We start from the raw sequence: 20,729 nt of genomic DNA on the forward strand, positions 1-20,729 counted from the left end.
GGGCAGGGGGGCAGGGAGGCAGTCAGGCGTGCTCGGCAGTCACTTTGGTCCAGGGTAGCAAAGAGCAGGCTGGTGACTGTCACACTGACAGTCTTTGTCACTCTCCATTCCCCAGTGGAGAGGAGTCGTATCCTGACTGCAGCACAACAGGAACAATTGGAAGTCTGGCAAAGCCTATAGCGTCATCAGTCGTCAAGGCTAAAGGCGCATTTGCATGCACAGAGGAGCAGCAGATTTTTGGGAATGAAGCTTTCCTTCCTGACAGTCGGCTGTGCGTTCAGCAGAGGTGACGCTCTGAGTTTACATGTAACTATCGCCTCTACAGTATGAGGATAAATAGTCGCCATCGCTCATCCCCATACAGCTGCATTGTTTCTGGGCAGCAGATAACTGTTTAGACAGCACGATCTGCTGTCCAGAATCAGGATCGAACAGCACGAACGACAGGATAACGCGATGAACAAGTGCTTTGCTTGTTCATTGGGTAATCTGCTGCAAATTGAGACGAGCAGATTGTTGGGAACAAGCATTTGCTGGAACGTGCTTTCATGATAATCGGCCCTTGTAAATGTACCTTTAGCCTCACAGTGTCAGTCCGGCAGTGTACTTCGGTGCTGGTCTGTGACTGCACATGCTCCCAGCCTCAGGACCGTGATCACATGATGAGAGCATCTGGTCCTGCTGCATCAGATTGTCAGCAGCACACTCAGCCTATACCCCTAGTGACCGAATAGCAAAGCACAGGCCCTCAGATCTCTGGCTGTGAGGACAGTGGTCTCCCTCCAGCCAATGCCCATAGTGGCACACTCCTATTCTGCAGAGCCAGACCTCATCCATCTCCATGCCTCAAGAACTGATGCTCCAAGTACTAATTAAGGCTGGGAGATTCAAGTCCTGATGGACACAGTGAAAACATAATGGCACCAGTTTGGGGAAATAGTGGACAGTCAGTTGGTCCATTGGACATCGGGAACATTCCTGATAGTCTATGGCCAGTCCTCCTCTGGTGTGTTGTGAAACAAAAATGGCTGTATAGCTAACCCAAGGGGCACTGTATAATGCATTTATACTCTACAGAAGTTGCATTTGTGGGCACCAGGAAGCTAGAAGTGGATGCAGCAGTGCTTCTGGAATATGTCATTCATGGACAGCATTTCCCTGGCGCCACCAACAAACTCTGAAAATAGTGTCAAGTGTGCTCAGTGAGTGGAATTAGGAAAGACCTGCCCCTCTAAACTCAGCCTCTGCATTGGAGAGTGTATTAGAACGTATCACACCTCCACAGATTTTTATTTAAATACATTTCTTTGCTTTCTTAAACACTCTCTCAGGGCATTTATTTTCTAAGGTTTGTCAAATCCAATAATTCAATTTCCCACTTTTTTCCATTTGACATTCTGGAAATTCCTCTATGTAAAACCAAAAAGTCCCATTATACCCCTAGATGAATATACAATATTCTGTAATTTTATTACAGGAGGCATGAACTTATTACATTCTAGCACCTGCAAATGTGACATATTGCCCAACAATCATGCCCTAAAACTCTCCTGGCTTTTCAGTTCTGGGTTCTGATGTGTAACCCTGAAATAAATGTGGGATATTACTCACTACATCCATAAATAATTATCTTAAGGGCCCATGCACACAGCCGTGGCCTTATTGCGGCCCGCAAACAGTGGGTTCACAATACACAGGCACCGGCCGTGTGCACCCAGCATCACGGACACTGACCCATTCACTTGAATGGGTCTGCAATCCGAAAGATGCGGTGCGGAACAGAAGCACGGATCGGAAGCCCACAGAACATGTTCTATTTTTTTTACGGTGTGGACGGATCACGGACCCATTCAAGTTAAATGGGTCTTGATCCGTCCTGGCTGCCGTACGGATGTTGCCCGTGCATTGGGGACCGCAATTGGCGGTCCCCAATGCACGGAACGGCCACACAACAGCCGTGTGCATGAGCCCTAAGGATGTAGTTTCCAAAGTAAGGTAACCATTTCAGGGTTTTTACTGCACTGGTCCATCAGGGCCTCCTCAAATGTGACATGGGGCATGAAAACTATTTATGCCAAATCTGAGCTGCAAAAGCCAATTGAAGGTCCAGTCCTTCCCTGAGCGCTGCTGGGTACTCAGGCAACAGATTGACATACTCGGAGAAACTGCTTTATCGCTTATTACCCATTTAGAAAATATTAGAAAACAATTGAAATTATCATTTTCACAACCAGATTCTAATATATGTATATATTTTCTATGAAACACCTGTAGGGTCAAAATTATCACTACACCCCTAGATGAATGCATTAAGGGTTTTTGTTTTCCAAAATGAGGTCAATTTTCAACTGTACTGGTATCTCCAGAGGCTCTGTAAACTTGACATGGCACTGAAAACCAATCCAGCAAAATTTGAGCTCTGAAAGCCGAATAGCAAAGGCGCATTACAAAAATAATCCCAGCATAAAGCAGATACATGGTAATTGTTAAATGTAAAAAAATAAAATAAATAAATGTTCAAACGTTCTGTAAATTTAAGACTTTTTTAATACAAGAACAATCCCCGAATCGCTTGGATAACTAAAGTTATTACCACGTAAACTGTCACATCAGATATGAAAACGGGGGCCAACAGGCCGTGTCCTTAAGGGGTTAAAGTTATGGCTGATTGATATACTCCTAGTCCTAGATCAGGGATCAGCAACCTTCGGCACTCCAGCTGTTCAGAAACTACAACTCCCAGAATGCTTAATTCACTTCTGTAGGAGTTAGAACAGCTGAGCAAGTTTGCATGCTGGGAGTTGTAGTTTCACAGCAGCTGGAGTGCTGAAGGTTGCTGATCCCTGTCCTAGATAGACATAACGAACATAACTTGTAACTTGCTGCATGTTTAGTGTAAAGCTTGGGAAATCCTGACATTAGCCAGCTTTAGTAAGGAAAGTAGAAGAATCTGTTCAGATGAGGCATGTTATTACTTTAGATGTTTTGTAAAAGTAGCACGAAAGAAGCACTTTTATGCAAATGTGAATAAGGCCTTGTGTCTCAACCATAAGCATTTTGCGATCCACAAAATACAGAAGCAGTCTGTGTCTAGCGGGTCCGCATTTTGCAGACTAGTATAGGACATGTTCTATCTTTTGCAAATTGGACATATACAGGTCCTTCTAAAAAAATTAGCATATTGTGATAAAGTTCATTATTTTCTGTAATGTACTGATAAACATTAGACTTTCATATATTTTAGATTCATTACACACCAACTGAAGTAGTTCAAGCCTTTTATCGTTTTAATATTGATGATTTTGGCATACAGCTCATGAAAACCCAAAATTCCTATCTAAAAAAATTAGCATATCATGAAAAGGTTCTCTAAACGAGCTATTAACCTAATCATCAGAATCAACTAATTAACTCTAAACACCTGCAAAAGATTCCTGAGGCTTTTAAAAACTCCCAGCCTGGTTCATTACTCAAAACCGCAATCATGGGACTGCCAACCTGACTGCTGTCCAGAAGGCCATCATTGACACCCTCAAGCAAGAGGGTAAGACACAGAAAGAAATTTCTGAACGAATAGGCTGTTCCCAGAGTGCTGTATCAAGGCACCTCAGTGGGAAGTCTGTGGGAAGGAAAAAGTGTGGCAGAAAACGCTGCACAACGAGAAGAGGTGACCGGACCCTGAGGAAGATTGTGGAGAAGGACCGATTCCAGACCTTGGGGGACCTGCGGAAGCAGTGGACTGAGTCTGGAGTAGAAACATCCAGAGCCACCGGGTACAGGCGTGTGCAGGAAATGGGCTACAGGTGCCGCATTCCCCAGGTCAAGCCACTTTTGAACCAGAAACAGCGGCAGAAGCGCCTGACCTGGGCTACAGAGAAGCAGCACTGGACTGTTGCATGTCATTCGGAAATCAAGGTGCCAGAGCCTGGAGGAAGACTGGGGAGAGGGAAATGCCAAAATGCCTGAAGTCCATTGTCAAGTACCCACAGTCAGTGATGGTCTGGGGTGCCATGTCAGCTGCAGGTGTTGGTCCACTGTGTTTTATCAAGGGCAGGGTCAATGCAGCTAGCTATCAGGAGATTTTGGAGCACTTCATGCTTCCATCTGCTGAAAAGCTTTATGGAGATGAAGATTTCATTTTTCAGCACGACCTGGCACCTGCTCACAGTGCCAAAACCACTGGTAAATGGTTTACTGACCATGGTATTACTGTGCTCAATTGGCCTGCCAACTCTCCGGACCTGAACCCCATAGAGAATCTGTGGGATATTGGGAAGAGAAAGTTCAGAGACGCAAGACCCAACACTCTGGATGAGCTTAAGGCCGCTATCGAAGCATCCTGGGCCTCCATAACACCTCAGCAGTGCCACAGGCTGATTGCCTCCATGCCACGCCGCATTGAAGCAGTGATTTCTGCAAAAGGATTCCCGACCAAGTATTGAGAGCATAACTGAACATAATTATTTGAAGGTTGACTTTTTTTGTATTAAAAACACTTTTCTTTTATTGGTCGGATGAAATATGCTAATTTTTTTAGATAGGAATTTGGGGTTTTCATGAGCTGTATGCCAAAATCATCAATATTAAAACAATAAAAGGCTTGAACTACTTCAGTTGTGTGTAATGAATCTAAAATATATGAAAGTCTAATGTTTATCAGTACATTACAGAAAATAATGAACTTTATCACAATATGCTAATTTTTTTAGAAGGACCTGTAGATGCGTAAATCACATGGATTGCGGACCACAAAATGCTTGCGGTCCTGTGCATGAAGCCTGATGTATAGTTTCACTAAATGGGTTTGTTGTAGTATTTCCATAACGTAGATCTATAAGCTTTTCTTTTTATGCTTTAGGACCAAAAGATGCGCACTTTGTGTGGGAAAAAGAGGGAGTGAAAATGGAGAGTTGTGCTAAGGAGGCCATACTCCCACTTGCTGAAGGACATGTGCACATCCTCAGCTGGGTGAGAGATGTTGCCAGTAAAGATGCCGAGTATCATTGCACCATTGAATCGGGAGCTGGAAGGAAGTCTTCAAAAGTGTTTATCAGAGTTACAGGTAAAATCTTATGGCGGGTTCTTTACTGCCTCCATCTCTATAGAACTATGAGGAAACATTCTGTAAATTGGACAGTCTGTAAATTGGAAGGTCCTAATAATTAAAGCAAACGGCTGTGGGCTGATTCAAAGAATGACGTGTTGTGGCTGTAGAAGTGTTGTCCCTTATATTGCTGTAGGCGATCACTGGCCTTAGCGATTTCAGGTCATCTCTGAGGCCAGTGATTGGCATTGTATTCTATGGACTGCTGAGTACACAAATCGGGTAAAACAACTGGTTCATATTTAGTCAATGGGATATTACCTTCTCAGCCATTTCCCATTTTATCGGGCAGCGATAGTAGCCGCTGTTATGGAAACTCCACAAAGTGAATAGGAGCTACGGAAACAGCATAGCATATCAAGTCGTGATATTTCCATAATTCTCGAGCTATAGATACAGTGTAAATCACTGTACTACACTATTTATGCATCTTCCATTGACTTCTACAGGAGATATGGAGACAGTATTACATAGCCTTTCCGTACGGCTGTTTCCGTAACTGTGGCTGCTGTATAAGGGTACTTTTACACTTGCGGCAGGACGGATCCGACAGGCTGTTCATCCTGTCGGATCCGTCCTTCCGCTGTTTCGCCGTGCCGCCGGACCGACGCTCTGTCCCCATTGACTATAATAAGGACGGGGGCGGCGCAGTACGGCAGTGCACGGCAAAAGGCCGCCGGACTAAAAGTCCTGCATGTCCGACTTCTTAGTCCGGCGGCCTCTGACCGCAAACTGCCGTAGTGCGCCGGAGCGCCGCCCCGTCCCGTCCCCATTATAGTCAATGGGGACGGAGAGGCGGCACGGCGAAACAGCGGAAGGACGGATCCGACAGGGTGAACAGCCTGTCTGATCCGTCCTGCCGCAAGTGTGAAAGTAGCCTAAGATAGAGACTTTGAGAAGCAGCTAAGAGTTTTTAATTACATGCAACATTTCAGTTAGGGCTCATGCACATGAACGCATTTTCTTTCAGTTTCCGTTCCGTTGTTATTTTTATTAATTTTTTTTTCCCAGATCCTATGCGGAACCATTCACTTTAATGGGTCTGCAAAAACAACGGAAGGTACTCTGTGTGCATTCAGTTTCCGTATTTCTGTTCCGCAAAAAAGTAGTGCATGTCCTATTATTGTCCGCAAATCACGGTCCGAGGCCCCATTCAAGTCAATGGGTCCGCAAAAAAACGGAACGCACATAGAACACACCCATATGTCATCCGTATTTTGTGGATCCATACTGTATAAATGCTATGCCCAGCCCATATTGCTCATGTGTGTGGTGATTAATAAGTTACGGTTTCCGTTTCCCATCCGCAAAAAACGGATCGCATACGGAAACTAGGGTTGTTTCGGGTATCGAATTTTCGATACCCAATTGATACTTTCTTTTTTTTTTTCGATACTAGGCTTCGCTATTGCGCAGTCTAGTATCAGAGAACAATGAGCGCGCTACTCCCAGCGCACTCATTGTTCTCAGCAGCACAGGGGAGAAGGAAGCAGTCTCTCCCTCCCCCTGTGCCACTACTCCTGCTGCCACCAGTGAGGGGAGAGGGGCTGGTGCACTGCACCACCAATCAAAGTAAATGGACCTTTCATCTGGCAAAAAATTCAGAACTAAGTATCATGATATGTACAGCAGCGCCCAGGGATCTCACTGCACTTACTATTGTCCCTGGGTGCCGCTCTGTTCTCCCACTATGTCCTCCGGTATCTTCGGGGACTTGGTTATACTGGGCGGAGACTGCCCTTGTTCTCCTGGGCGTCTCCTTCCAGGCTTTAGCGCTGGCCAATTGCAGCGCAGAGCTCACAGCCTGGGAGAAAAAAAAACTCCCAGGCTGTGAGCTCTGCACTGCAATTGGCGAGTATTAAAATCATTGGTGGCTGTGGCCACAGGGTCCCCTACCCTCCTCCTCATTGGTGCCAGCGGTAGTTCTGATTGGAGCCCCAGCAGTGTAATCGCGGGGCTCCGATCGGTTACCATGGCAGCCAGGACGCTACTGAAGCCTTGGTTGCCATGGTAAGCTCCCTGCTGCTGTGTGTACTATGCACAAGGCAACAGGGAGAGTGTAAGATCCTATTCACCCTAATAGAGCTCTATCAGGGTGAATAGAACAAGGGATTAAAAGATCCCAGGTTCTGGTCCCTAAGGGGGAAATAGTTATTAAATAAAAAGTAAAGAAAAAAATAAAAAATAAAAATATTAAGTATAAATTGCCCCCTTTCCCAATTTTACATATAAAATATTTAAACAATAAATAAATAAACATATTACATATCACCACGTCTAAAAAGTCCAAACTATTCAAATATTTAAAAAATAACCTTTTTTTCTGTTAGGGTGCTCACTGTGAGCACCGCAACAGAAAAAATAAAATAATGCTCAATTCACAATTCTTTTTAGTCACACTGTCCCCCCAAAAAAAGAGGATCGGACTGTTCTATTATGGGCCGGACGTTACATAACATGCGGAATGCACGTGGCTTTTTTGGGTGTTTTTTATTTATATATTATTATTTTTTATTTTTTTTTTGCGTGGTATCGAGTATTGCAATACTTTTTTATGGTATCGAAACCGAATCAAAATTTTGGTATCGAAATAACCCTAACTGAAACCATACGGATATGTTTTATGGTATAACGGAATGTAAGAGGACTAACATCAGAGAAAAAAAAATCTGATACGGAACAACGGATCCTTGAAAAATGGACGGCAAAACAACAATGGTCGTGTGCATGAGCCCTAAGTCTGGGCTTGTGTTTAAGGGAAAAAAACACTCCTGGAAAGGGGAAAAAAGTACTTGCCAAGAAATCCACTATTCAGCTGTCATCCTTTTCTGGCACTTTTTATGTTGCTAAAAGCTTTAAAATGTCATTTAGTAACATATAATTTCTTTATTTCTTTAGGTTCACTAAATCACGGTTGGTCAAATGAACTATCAAGATGGAAGAGTGCTGTAAGCGAGCACAGCAACATAATGGAGGGCTGGAAAAAAACATGGGTATGGTAACGGTGTGCGATTCCTGTTAGTAGAGGTGGAGCTAGGCTTTACTCAGGGCAAGGGTTCAGCATTGCACACAACCAGCCCCATATTCCCAACCCCCTGCCCCACGTGCGCCGCTGTAGCCACTAAAATTGATATAATGAACGAAGAAGTAGAATTTTATTTTATTATTTTACACTAAGCCACTCTACCCAATGAAAAACTATACTCACCCAGTCGGACTTACTGAATAACATCTATCAAAGGGTACATGACAGTACCAATACACATTGCAATAAATGAAATAACCAACAGGTCCTACCGCATCCAGGGTGTCGCTGACGTGTCAATGTGATGTCTGCTTGAACTGTGTTGATAGAGCAAAAAGAATAATCACATAAGGAAGGGATGGTAACTGCCCTTTTCAAATCCTCAGTAGAGGGCACTGTGCTGGCCCTATAAGACCAAGCTATCCCAATGTATAACTGGGTAATCTAGGGCATTTCTCCTTTGTGCTACCAAGCAGCAGTTATGCCCATCTTTGTGCCCCTTCACTGCAGTTATGTCCTCCTTGTGCCCCCACTTTGCCCCCTAGTGTCCTTCCTCTCCAGATCCATAAAAAACAAACAAAAAAAAACAAAACAACTTGGCTGTTTCCCTAATATTCAGCATGTCCTGCGTTTATCAGCACGATGCGCTCACACACACCACGCGCTGCCAGCTGTGCAGGAGGCTGGTTCCCGGGCTTTCATCGCTCCTCCCACACAGCTAGCAATCTGATGTGCAGCTGCTGAGGAGCACTGGCGATCAGCGGAACGGTGAAGCAGAGAGCGGACAGTTCCCTACTTCACCATGGAAATAAACCACCCGGCAGGTGCGCCGTCCAGCCTCTGCACCCAGGGCACATGGCCCCTCCCCCCCCCCCTTCACTATGCCCCTGCCTGTTTAGGTTTTATTTTTGTTTTACATTTAACATTAATTTTACCATACCTAAACCTATACATTTATATGTAAATTGTTATGATCCTCCCCATTTCAAGGCACATATGGATTATTCTCTCCATTTAATGAGAAGCAGGAATGTTAAAAATGCAGCCTAATCTGCAGCATGTCTTTCACTTACATCCCTGCTCTGTCTATGCTTAGAAATCATGTGGGCTATCCTGAGTGATAGGCAGCCTTCCCTATTTACGTGCGTAGAGATAGTGGTCACTGATAGGACCGCCCACTGGACTCCTAAGCATAGAAAGAGCAGAGATTTATACGAATTAATTAAAAGTTATACTTTTCCCCCCATAAAACTATATATATCAATCTGCTCTGCTCCTCCTGCTCTAGAACATGCTGCACTGCATTTCCAAAGTGATAGGTTCACTTGAAGACAAAACTTTCATTTTTTTTTTTTTTTTATATATATATATAAATTGTTTTATAGATAATAAATATTTGCAGTAGTAGTCAATTTATCACCTAGTAACAGTGAGCTTGTGATAGGATACATAAAACAGAGAAGGTTCACAGCCCCAGATTGTGATATGTGCAGTATGGCTAGTTTAGGGTTAAATAGATCCTGAACAGCTTGCTGGAGCTCTCTGGATCCGGCATTGCTGGACTCTACCTGAATGCCTGCCGGTCCCATTAATTATAATGGGGACCAACGGATATCCAGAGAATCAGCATTAGGCCCCTTTCACACGGGCAAGTTTTCCGCGCGGGTTGAACACATTGCACCTGCACTGAATCGGGACCCATTCATTTCTATGGGGCTGTTCACATGAGTGGTGATTTTCACGCATCACTTGTGCGTTGAGTGAAAATCGCAGCATGCTCTATTTTGTGCGTTTTTCACGCAATGCAGGCCCCATAGAAGTGAATGGGGCTGCGTGAAAATCACAAGCATCCGCAATCAAGTGTGGATACGGTGCGATTTTCACGCATGGTTGCTAGGAGAGGATCGGGATGGAGACCCGATCATTATTATTTTCCCTTATAACATGGTTATAAGGGAAAATAGCATTCTAAATACAGAATGCATAGTACAATAGCGCTGGAGGGAGGGGTTAAAAAATGTAATAACATTTTAACTCTAGGTTCAAAATAGGTAGTTAAAGGGAACCTGTCACCGGGATTTTGTGTATAGAGCTGAGGACATGGGTTGCTAGATGGCCGCTAGCACATCCGCAATATCCAGTCCCCATATCTCTGTGTGCTTTTATTGTGTCAAAAAATCGATTTGATACATATGCAAATTACCCTGAGATGAGTCCTGTGTGTGAGATGAGTCAGGGACAGGACTCATCTCAGGTTAATTTGCATATGTATCAAATCGATTTTTTGACACAATAAAAGCACACAGAGCTATGGGGACTGGGTATTGCGGATGTGCTAGCGGCCATCTAGCAACCCATGTCCTCAGCTCTATACACAAAATCCCGGTGACAGGTTCCCTTTAAGACACACAGGTTTGAATGACCACCACACGGGGTGCCCACAGTCGAGTAATATCACCCCACTACTCAAAATGGAAATAGTATATATAGGAAAGAGACTGGGCACACCTCCAGATATTGGGCCACTGATTTTAATGGTTAAAAATAGTTAAAAGTAACAATATTCAGGCAGACACTAGTATATTCGGGCAAATAGTGATATATTAAAACCTTATAAACATCAACAATATATATGGCAGACAATATTGTATAAAACCCTATATAAATATAACTAATAAAATACTTAAATAATTAAAAATCCTAAGAATACAATTGGAACCAAAGCGTTGATAATAGTTTGTAAGATGGAGCTCGACAGCAGTCAGATGAATAGCGCAATAGTGGAGAATGGCAGTCAATCGTAATGGGAGAGTTCCTTAGGAGCTGCCGTGCACTTGAACAACTGAATGAGATAGTTACACTCCGTGTCTCACAGGCAGCTTGGTACTGCCTGTATAGCGCATGCAGTGAAGTTAAGTCAATGAAATTGAGCGCATGCAGTGAAATTAAGTCAATGGGTAATTATACCATTGTTATAAAGTGCCACCGCACGAACCTTGTTTTAAAATAGAATTGATAATTAGGAGGGCAAAATACATATATATGTGTATATATATATATATATTGTAGTCATTTATAATATATATGGAATTATAGATAAGTGTGCTATACGCATGAACAGAGAAAAAATAGGAGGATGTATTAAAGAACGGAATCACTACGCTTAAGCTGTAAAAACACATGCAAGGGTTAAATATAAAATTGGGAGTAGTTCCGGGTGATGACCTTAGCCGGACCTAAATTTCAAGTTTTTTCACCATATAAAAGAGACATTTTGGGGGGGGAGGTCTGATTACCACTGAAGAAGGGGATACTCTAGCCCCGAAACGCGTCTGGTCAGACCCCCCATCAACTAAAGAAGTAGTGCACTACTCAAAAGGATAAAGACTGCTACTCATTGTCCACTGAAAACCCGCGTAGAAGACATTACCAAACTGGATCCGAAGCCAAACCGGCGGACCCACGTGTATAAATCTACGCTAGGGTAAGAAATTCTGGAGGAAAGAGAACGCAAGTCCATCCAATTTTCGTAGGACGGCTGGAGCCGCACCAAACGGGTAAGACCGTTCCGGCTTCGAGGTCGTTATAACCTAATGTGCCATCAAGTAACCGGGCAGTGAAACACTGTTGAAGTATACATACAGCGGGACGCCGCCGTATGTTTAACTTCCCCTTGCATTGACTTAACTTCACTGCATGCGCTATACAGGCAGTACCAAGCTGCCTGTGAGACACAGAGTGTAACTATCTCATTCAGTTGTTCAAGTGCACGGCAGCTCCTAAGGAACTCTCCCATTACGATTGACTGCCATTCTCCACTATTGCGCTATTCATCTGACTGCTGTCGAGCTCCATCTTACAAACTATTATCAACGCTTTGGTTCCAATTGTATTCTTAGGATTTTTAATTATTTAAGTATTTTATTAGTTATATTTATATAGGGTTTTATACAATATTGTCTGCCATATATATTGTTGATGTTTATAAGGTTTTAATATATCACTATTTGCCCGAATATACTAGTGTCTGCCTGAATATTGTTACTTTTAACTATTTTTAACCATTAAAATCAGTGGCCCAATATCTGGAGGTGTGCCCAGTCTCTTTCCTATATATAACATTTTAACTCGCCTTAATCCACTTGATTGCGCAGCCCGGCTTCTCTTCTGTCTTCTTATTTGCTGTGTGCAGGAAAAGGACCTGTGGTGACGTCACTCCAGTCATCACATGATCCATCACCATGGTAAAAGATCATGTGACAGACCATGTGATGACCGGAATGACGTCACCACAGGTCCTTTTCCTGCACACAGCAAATAAGAAGACAGAAGAGAAGCCGGGCTGCTGGATTAAGGGGAGTTTAATTATTTTTTTAAAAAAATTTAACCCCTCCAGCCCTATTGTACTATGCATACTGTATTCAGAATGCTATTATTTTCCCTTATAACCATTTTATAAGGGAAAATAACACAATCTACAGAACACCGATCCCAAGCCCGAACTTCTGTGAAGAAGTTCGGGTACCAAACGGGCCGACTTTTCTCACGCGCGTGCAAAACGCATTACAATGTTTTGCACGCTGAAAAATCGCGCATGTTCCCGCAACGCACCCACACCTTTTCCCGCAGAGCCCGTCTGAAAGAGGCCTTAGGGTGGATCCAGAGATCTCTTTAACGCTAGTGTGAAACTAGTCTGATATTACAGCTTATGTTGCCTGAGAGCTCCAGTATAATGCATCATAAGGTAAGCTTCATAACGGCAACATTTCCGGAGGACCTTTTTACATTGTGGCTTTGTTCTCCACTACAACCGCTTCATTGGTTAAAGTTTTACTTCAGTTGCTCAATCTTTTGATACGTTTTGGATCTTCCTCCGTCAACATTTATGAACATATTCCCTTTTGCAGAAAGCGGTTTCATGTAACTCTGCTGTAACACTTGACCCAATTAAAGCTGCACCCAGGAATCTGCTGAAACTGTTTTCTATTATTGCAGGAGAGCTGCAACAAGAAGGATGTCAATTAGGCAAATTCCTGGAATAATCAGCCGGACCTTCATGGACATTGTATTATGGGGACAGAAAAAAATATGAACTTTATTTTGCAAAGCGATTTTACAGCTTTATGAAATTAGTTCTTGTGCATTTGTCAGTAAGTATAATTTGACATTTGGAGGACTATTTAGATTTAGGGTACTTTCACACTATTCTTTTCCAGTATAGAGTTCTCTCCTAGGGGCTCAATACCTGAAAAGAACTGATCAGTTTTATCCTAATGCATTCTGAATAGAGAGCAATCCAATCAGGATGTCTTCCGTTCAGTCTTTTTGCCTTTTCAGGACAGAGATAATACCGCAGCATGCTATGGTTTTATGTCAGGCCTAGATTCCGGAACACATTTTTTTCCCATTGAAATGCATTAATGCCGAATGTTCCGACAAATCGGATCCGGCATTGCGGTCTGCGCATGCTCAGACTGCAAAAAATGTGAGAAAAAAAAAGATGTCTGATCCGTTTTTCCAGATGACACCGGAAAGATGGATCCTGTATTTCAATGCATTTGTCAGACAGATCAGGATCCTGATCCGTCTGACAAATGCCATCAGTTTGCATACATTTTGACGGATCCGGCATGCAGTTCTGGCGACTGCACTGCCTGCCCGAATCCTCTGCCGCAAGTGCCCTTATTTAGAAAGAAAAAAAACATTTTTACCCAACCTTCATGGGGAGAGTGACTGGTAGATTTGGTATTCTGATATATGGTTTTATTTGGATTATTTTGAGAAATGTAAAACCATTCAGAATTTGCACTCCATTTCATCAGCGAATAAGCGACATAATCCGTAAAATCATTGCTTGCCTGCGTAGGTAACTCAGAGGTAGATGAAGGCACTGTCTTAGTTTACAAAGTGGTGAATATATTTTGACCATTCCCTTGTAATAAAAGTGATTTATATCCAACTGATTTTTGTGTTCTTGTTTTTTTTTCACTTTTTCATTAAAGGAAATCTGTCTTGCCTGGTATGTAGGTAAAACCGTTATACCATACAGGATTCCAAGATGTCCCAGCCTTCCAGCTCTACACTGTTGGATAGGACAACAGATCTTAATTAGGTCTCATGCACATGGCCGGTGATTGGCCGTTCCGTGCATTGGGGACCACAATTTGCGGTTCCAAATGAACAGGCAACATCAGTGCGGATTCCGCAGACTGATCCAGACCCATTCAACTTGAATGGGTCCGTCCAGACCTAAAAAAAAAAAAAAAAAGTAGTGCATGCACTACTTTTTTTTGTGGTGTGGAGGCAGACAGAAACCTGTGCCTCCATTCTGCACCTGCACACGGCCGGTGCCCGCATATTGCAGACCTGCTGTTTGCGGGCCGCAATACGGGCATTGCCAGGCAATGGCCGTATACATAAGGCCTTAGGAAGTCCTTTCTTTATACTTCCCATTCTTTTTTAAATCTACTGCTGGCTTTGGCTCACAAAAACAGTCATTTCAAAAACAGCGTTTTCTGAAAAGCTCCTCTAACACTTCTAAGCAAATAAAAGGTAATTGCTGAATGCCTTGCGCTGAAGTCAGTGTAGGCTGTGGATAAAACTATTCCCTCCTCCAGCTGAAGGAATTTTTAACAGTGATTATATAACAGACACTGAGCAAAAAAAGTGCCGATTTAGTTTAGCAATTAACTTTGTTTTAAAGGGGTTGTGTCGCTTTAGCAAGTTGCATTCATCATGTAGAGAAAGTTAATACAAACGACTTACTATTGTATTGTGATTGTCCATATTGCTTCCTTTGCTGGCTTGATTAATTTTTCCATCACATTATACACATCTCGTTTCCATAGTTATGACCACCTTGCAATCCAGCAGTGGTGGCCGTGCTTGCACACTATAGGAAAAAGCGCCGGCCTCTGGTGGCTGGATTGCAGGGTGGTTGTAACCATGGAATCGAGAAGTATATAATGTGATAGAAGAATGAATCCAGCCAGCAAAAGAGGCAATATAGCTAATAACAATACATTAATAAGTGCCTTGTATTAACTTGAAGGGTTATTCCCAACACAAACAATGGGGGCATACTGCTAGAATATGCCTCCATTGTGTCTGATAGGTGAGGGTCCCACCTCTGGGATCGCATGCGCAGTCGCCCTCCATTCATTTCTAGCTCGGCTATTTCTGTCTGCCCTATAGAAATGAATGGGAGCGGTGGCCATGCAAGCGCAGTGCGCTCCCATTCACTTGTATGGGGTCTTCCAGCCAACGCTCTTCCTGCTCCGTTCTATGCGTAGTGTGTGACAGAGCTAGCTGAGATCCTGAGCCTTGATAAAGGAACTACTTAACAGCTTTTTAGGGTTATAGGAGCCTTTTGTGTGATTTCCTTATCTGTGTGAGCTCCAGAGCTGAAAACAAATGTAATGGGAAGGATGTTACAGCAGAAAAGTGCTGGCAGATGTCATAAAAGTGATATGCCCCCTGCTTCTGAGTGAAATGCATGTAACTGTGCAGATGAAATGGAATAATGTGGCTGAAAGAGACATTAAGAAATCCCAAAAAGGACCTGTTCCTTCAGTTATGATTTTTTGTGTGTGTATATATATATATATAACATTCCATTGCTAGATGGATACCAAAAGCGTGCCTTTTCTGCCTCCATCTGGCCAGTATATGTCAGTATACAGCAAGCTCTAGTGTACTGCAGCTCTTTTAGCCCACAGCCCTGCCCTTCCTCTCCTGTTTCTACTCAGCTAAAAGTACATACTGAACTACCTGGCATAGGAGGTAGCTACCTCCAGGTGCTGCAGCTCCCCATTTCTCTCAGCTCACTTTCCACACCCCTCTTTGCTAGTTGGGGAATCACTTGAAGATCACCAGTGCTTGGTTTTACTAAAATAGTACATATATTCCATTGTAGATGTGCTGTATTTATTATTGCACTTGCTTTATTTTAGTTCTCATTGTGAGCAGGAAATAAAGCCATCCAAAGTGCCCTGGGCATGTTCTGTCCTCTTTTCATTTTATAGAGGTGAACTCAACAATATTAACTCAGGAAAACCAGAGGATACATAAAATAAAAGCTGAATTGTTAACACTGTGTCCTTATATGATCACTTACACAGCTTGAATATGCTTCCCTATTAAAAAAATATATTCTATTTTTTTTTAGGAGCACTCAACGTGGGAAATGTAAATTATTTAAATAAATGACACAAATAATAATTTCATGTAATTTAAAAAGATCATATACTACTTTGTTTTTTGTAACCTGCTTTAAAATGGTCTAAATTTTTTAAGCCAGCACCTGGATCTGAATAATTTTGTAATTGAAGTTATTGAATAATAAAATGTATCTGTATAGCACCACCTGCTGTTTGTTCTTTTTATTTCTCTGCCTACCTTGCTGAAGTGGATGCACATGCTCAGTTCGATCCTTCAACTGCCTCCTGAGCTTTTTTTTTTACATTAATCTTGGGATAACCACTCAATTCTGTACATTATCTTGATATACTTTGATTATATTGTATGTTATCAAAATAAAGACCAGTGTACACTAAGGGTACTTTCACACTTGCGGCAGTGTGATCCAGCGGGCAGTTCCGCCGTCGGAACTGCCCGCCGGATCCGCCGCTGACCAAGCATTTGTGAGACTGATCAGTCTCACAAATGCATTGCAAGGACGGATCCGTCTCTCCGCTTCTCATGCGGACAGACTGATTAGTCTTGTATATTTTTTCACATTTTTACCGGTCTGCGCATGCGCGAAGGACGGATCCGGCACTAATACATTCCTATGGGAAAAGATGCCGTATCCGGCATTCAGGCATGTCTTCAGTTTTTTTTGCCGGAGATAAAACCGTAGAATGCTACAGTTTTATCTTTTGCCTGATCACATCTTTTGCCTGATCACAAACTGAAGACATCCTGATGCAAACTGAACGGATTACTCTCCATTCAGAATGCATGGGGATATGCCTGATCAGTTCTTTTCCGGTATAGAGCCCCTGTGACAGAACTCTATGCCGGAAAAGAAAAACGCAAGTGTGAAAGTAGCCTAAGAAAAAAAAAATACAAATAAAGTATATGAGGACAATAAAGACTTTTTGGGGGATTAATAATGACCTTTAAAAAGTCACATTTTTGTGCAAGCATTATTTGTGCCAAACGTTTGACTGAGTTTTTACTCTGCTCATGGCACTTGTTTTAATAAGTTGTTGTGGCCTTAGCAGAAGGGACCTGGCGTACGACTGCCCAACAGATTTACTAAAATATCACATCGCTCATAGCTTGAATAAGTTTGAATCTCAGCTGCAGAGACACATGCAAACGATAAGGGCTGAAACGATTCATCGATTTAAGGATGGGTTCACACGGGCGTCACATTTTGGCTCAGGATGCGTCCTGGGTGCATTGCGGCTAACCCGCGCGAGTAGGTACGCAATTGCAGTCAGTTTTGACTGCGATTGCGTTCCGTTTTTATCGCGCGGGCGCAATGCGTTTTGCACGCGCGTGATAAACTAAATGTGGTACCCAGACCCGAACTTCTTCACTGAAGTTTGGGTTCAAGGTTGTGTAGATGTAATTATTTTCCCTTATAACATGGTTATAAGGGAAAATAATAGCATACTTTAATACAGAATGCTTAGAAGTTCAATTGAGGGTTAAAAAATAAATAATTAACTCACCTCCTCCAATTGATCGTGTAACTGCCGGGTCTCCTGTTCTTTCTTCAGGACCTGTGGTGACATCACTGAGCTCATCACATGGTCCATCACCATGGTGATGGACCATGTGATGAGCACAGTGACGTCACCACAGGTCCTGAAGAAAAAACAGGAGACCCGGCAGCTATGCAATCAATTGGAGGAGCTGAGTTAATTATTTATTTTTTAACCCTCAATTGAACTTCTAAGCATTCCGTATTAAAGAATGCTATTATTTTCCCTTATAACCATGTTATAAGGGAAAATAATACAGTTGAATAGACTTTCATCTTAGCAACCATGCGTGAAAATCGCACCGCATCCGCACTTGCTTGCGATTTTCACGCACCAACATTTACTTCTATGGGGCCTGCGTTGCGTGAAAAACGCACAATATAGAGCATGCTGCAATTTTCATGCAATGCACAAGTGATGCGTGAAAATCACCGCTCGTGTGCACAGCCCCATAGAAATGAATGGGTCCGGATTAAGTGCGGGTGCAATGCGTTCACCTCACGCATTGCACCCATGTGGAAATCTCGCCCGTGCGAACCCAGCCTTAGGGTCTATTCACACGTCATAGAATCTGTCCGCACCCGTTCCGCAATTATCTGGAACTGGTGCGGACACATTCATTCTCTATAGGGCAGGAATGGATGCGGCCAGCACACAGTGTGCTGTCCGCATCTGCATTTCTGGAGCGCGGCCCCAAACTTCCGGTCTGCGGCCCTGAAAAAAAAAAAAAATAGAACATGTCCAGATCCGCAATACACTACGGACGTGTGAATGGACCCTTAAAGGGGTTGTCCAAGTTATATTTATTGATGACCTATCCCCAGGATAGGTCATCAATATCAGATCGGCGGGGGTCCGACACCCGGCACCCCCTCGGATCAGCTGTTTGAAGAGGAGACTCGCACGGTGTCAGCGCTGCCTCCTCTTCACTGTTTACCTTCTAGCCATTGCATCTGCAGTGGTGAGCAGGTGTAATTACACCCAAGCCGTCCCATTTATTTCAATAGGAAGGCTTGGGTGTAATTACACCTGCTCACCACTGCAGATGCAACGGCTAGAAGGTAAACAGTGAAGAGGAGGCAGCGCTGACACCGTGCAAGTCTCCTCTTCAAAACAGTTGATAGGCGAGGGTGCCGGGTGTCAGACCCCCGCCGATCTGATATTGATGACCTATCCTGGGGATAGGTCATCAATAAATATAACTTGGACAACCCCTTTAATCGATGAAATCGAGGCAAAAAAATCTTCAATGCAGTTTTCCTGCGAGAGGGGTTAATGGGGGCACCTGTGATACAGCAATGGCATGTTTAAAGTTATTGGCGGGGAGAAGGGTTAATGGGGACACCTGTGATTTGGCATGGAGGGGCTGATCTGGGGGAGTGAGGGACATGGTGGATGGCATGAAGGCACTGGGGGGCATTATGGCAGCCAGTGAACTCCGGCAGTCTGTTCCTCCACTGGAACAGACTGACTGAGTTCACAAAATAACCTTAGATACACATTCTGGCAGAATAGCAGCCTGCAGGAGTATACTGTATTGCAGTGTTTCCCAACCAGTGTGCCTCCAGCTGTTGCAAAACTACAACTCCCAGCATGCCTGGACAGCCTTTGGCTGTGCGGGCATCCTGGGAGTTGTAGTTTTGCAACAGCTGGAGGCACACTGGTTGGGAAACACTGCTGTATTGGATATAGCTGGATACAACCAGCTATATGCGCTCATTGACTATAATGTGGTCCAACAAGGCCATCTGGCCATGTTTCGGCATACATGCTGGGTATCGTCCAAAGCTTTTTTATTTTTGTGTGCGGCCGGACCCTAATATAGTCAATCGCTGCAGCAGCCGACACACAATTGAGCTATACCCGATATGGTACATTCTGGCTGGCAGTTCTGACAGAATGTATGTTGCAGCTGTAAAAGCCTTATTTGTGTGCAATTATTTGCTATACCACTGTAAGAAATAAAAATAGTTTTTATAAAGCAATACGTTAATTTAAGAGGGTTTTTCTTATTGGATTAATCGTAAAAAAAATAATCGATAGAATACTCGCTTACTAAAATTTTAGTTTACTGCAGCACTACAAAAGATGCAACAAATAACAAGATTTTTGTATAACTTACCAGTAAAATCTTTCTCGCTCTTTCCTTGGGGGACACAGAAGACCTTGGGTATAGCTCATCTCCCTAGGAGGCGTGACACTAAGTGAAAACTGTTAAGCCCCTCCTCCACAGCTATACCCTCAGCCTGGAGAGAGAGACTGCCAGTTGCGTGTCCAAGTAGTGAGAAAAGGCAAAGTCCAAAAGTGGAACAAACTATCCAACGGGTAAAACAAACTCGGAAACCGTGTAGAGAAAAACAAAGAGTGGGTGGGTGCTGTGTCCCCCAAGGAAAGAGCGAGAAAGAGATTTTACTGGTAAGTTATACAAAAATCTCATTTTCTCGCCCAATTTCCTTGGGGGACACAGAAGACCTTGGGACGTTCCATAGCAGTCCAAGAGGGGAGGGACCACAGCACCAAGGTGAAGCACCCGAAGGCATCAAGAAACCGCCGCCTGCAGACCAGGCGGCCCAAGTCAGCATACGCCGAAGCCAGAGTATGCACCCTGTAGAACTCAGTAAGGTGTGCAGGGAAGACCAGTGACTGCATTGCACAAATGCATGGCCGAAGCCTAATGCCTCCGGCCCAGGAGGTACCGACCGCTCTGGTGAAATGAACGGTGACACCAAAAGCAGAACCCTGCCCTTGGTGCGGTAACCACAGCAATAGCCACTCTGAGAAAGCGGAGGAAAGCCACCCTGGAGGCCGTCAACCCTTGCGCGGACCTCCTGGAAACACAAGAGACCGAACATCGACAAGAGTCGGAGATCTCCAAGTAAAAACT

At 43.5% G+C, this 20,729-nt stretch overlaps 1 protein-coding gene across 1 annotated transcript in view; it reads left to right on the forward strand.

The window, feature by feature from the left end:
- Window positions 1–14,092, forward strand: part of SEMA4D (semaphorin 4D) — an 82,664-nt gene extending 68,572 nt beyond the window's left edge. Inside the window, exons 17-19 of the mRNA XM_044273392.1 lie at window positions 4,859–5,062; window positions 8,003–8,097; window positions 13,125–14,092. Of these exons, the coding sequence (XP_044129327.1) occupies window positions 4,859–5,062; window positions 8,003–8,097; window positions 13,125–13,154 (329 nt within the window). The 3' untranslated portion in view covers window positions 13,155–14,092. The remainder of the gene's footprint in view (window positions 1–4,858; window positions 5,063–8,002; window positions 8,098–13,124) is intronic.
- The last annotated feature ends 6,637 nt before the right edge of the window (window positions 14,093–20,729 follow it).

This window comes from Bufo gargarizans, chromosome 1, assembly GCF_014858855.1.
Source record: "Bufo gargarizans isolate SCDJY-AF-19 chromosome 1, ASM1485885v1, whole genome shotgun sequence".
In the NCBI taxonomy this organism is placed as follows: domain Eukaryota; kingdom Metazoa; phylum Chordata; class Amphibia; order Anura; family Bufonidae; genus Bufo; species Bufo gargarizans.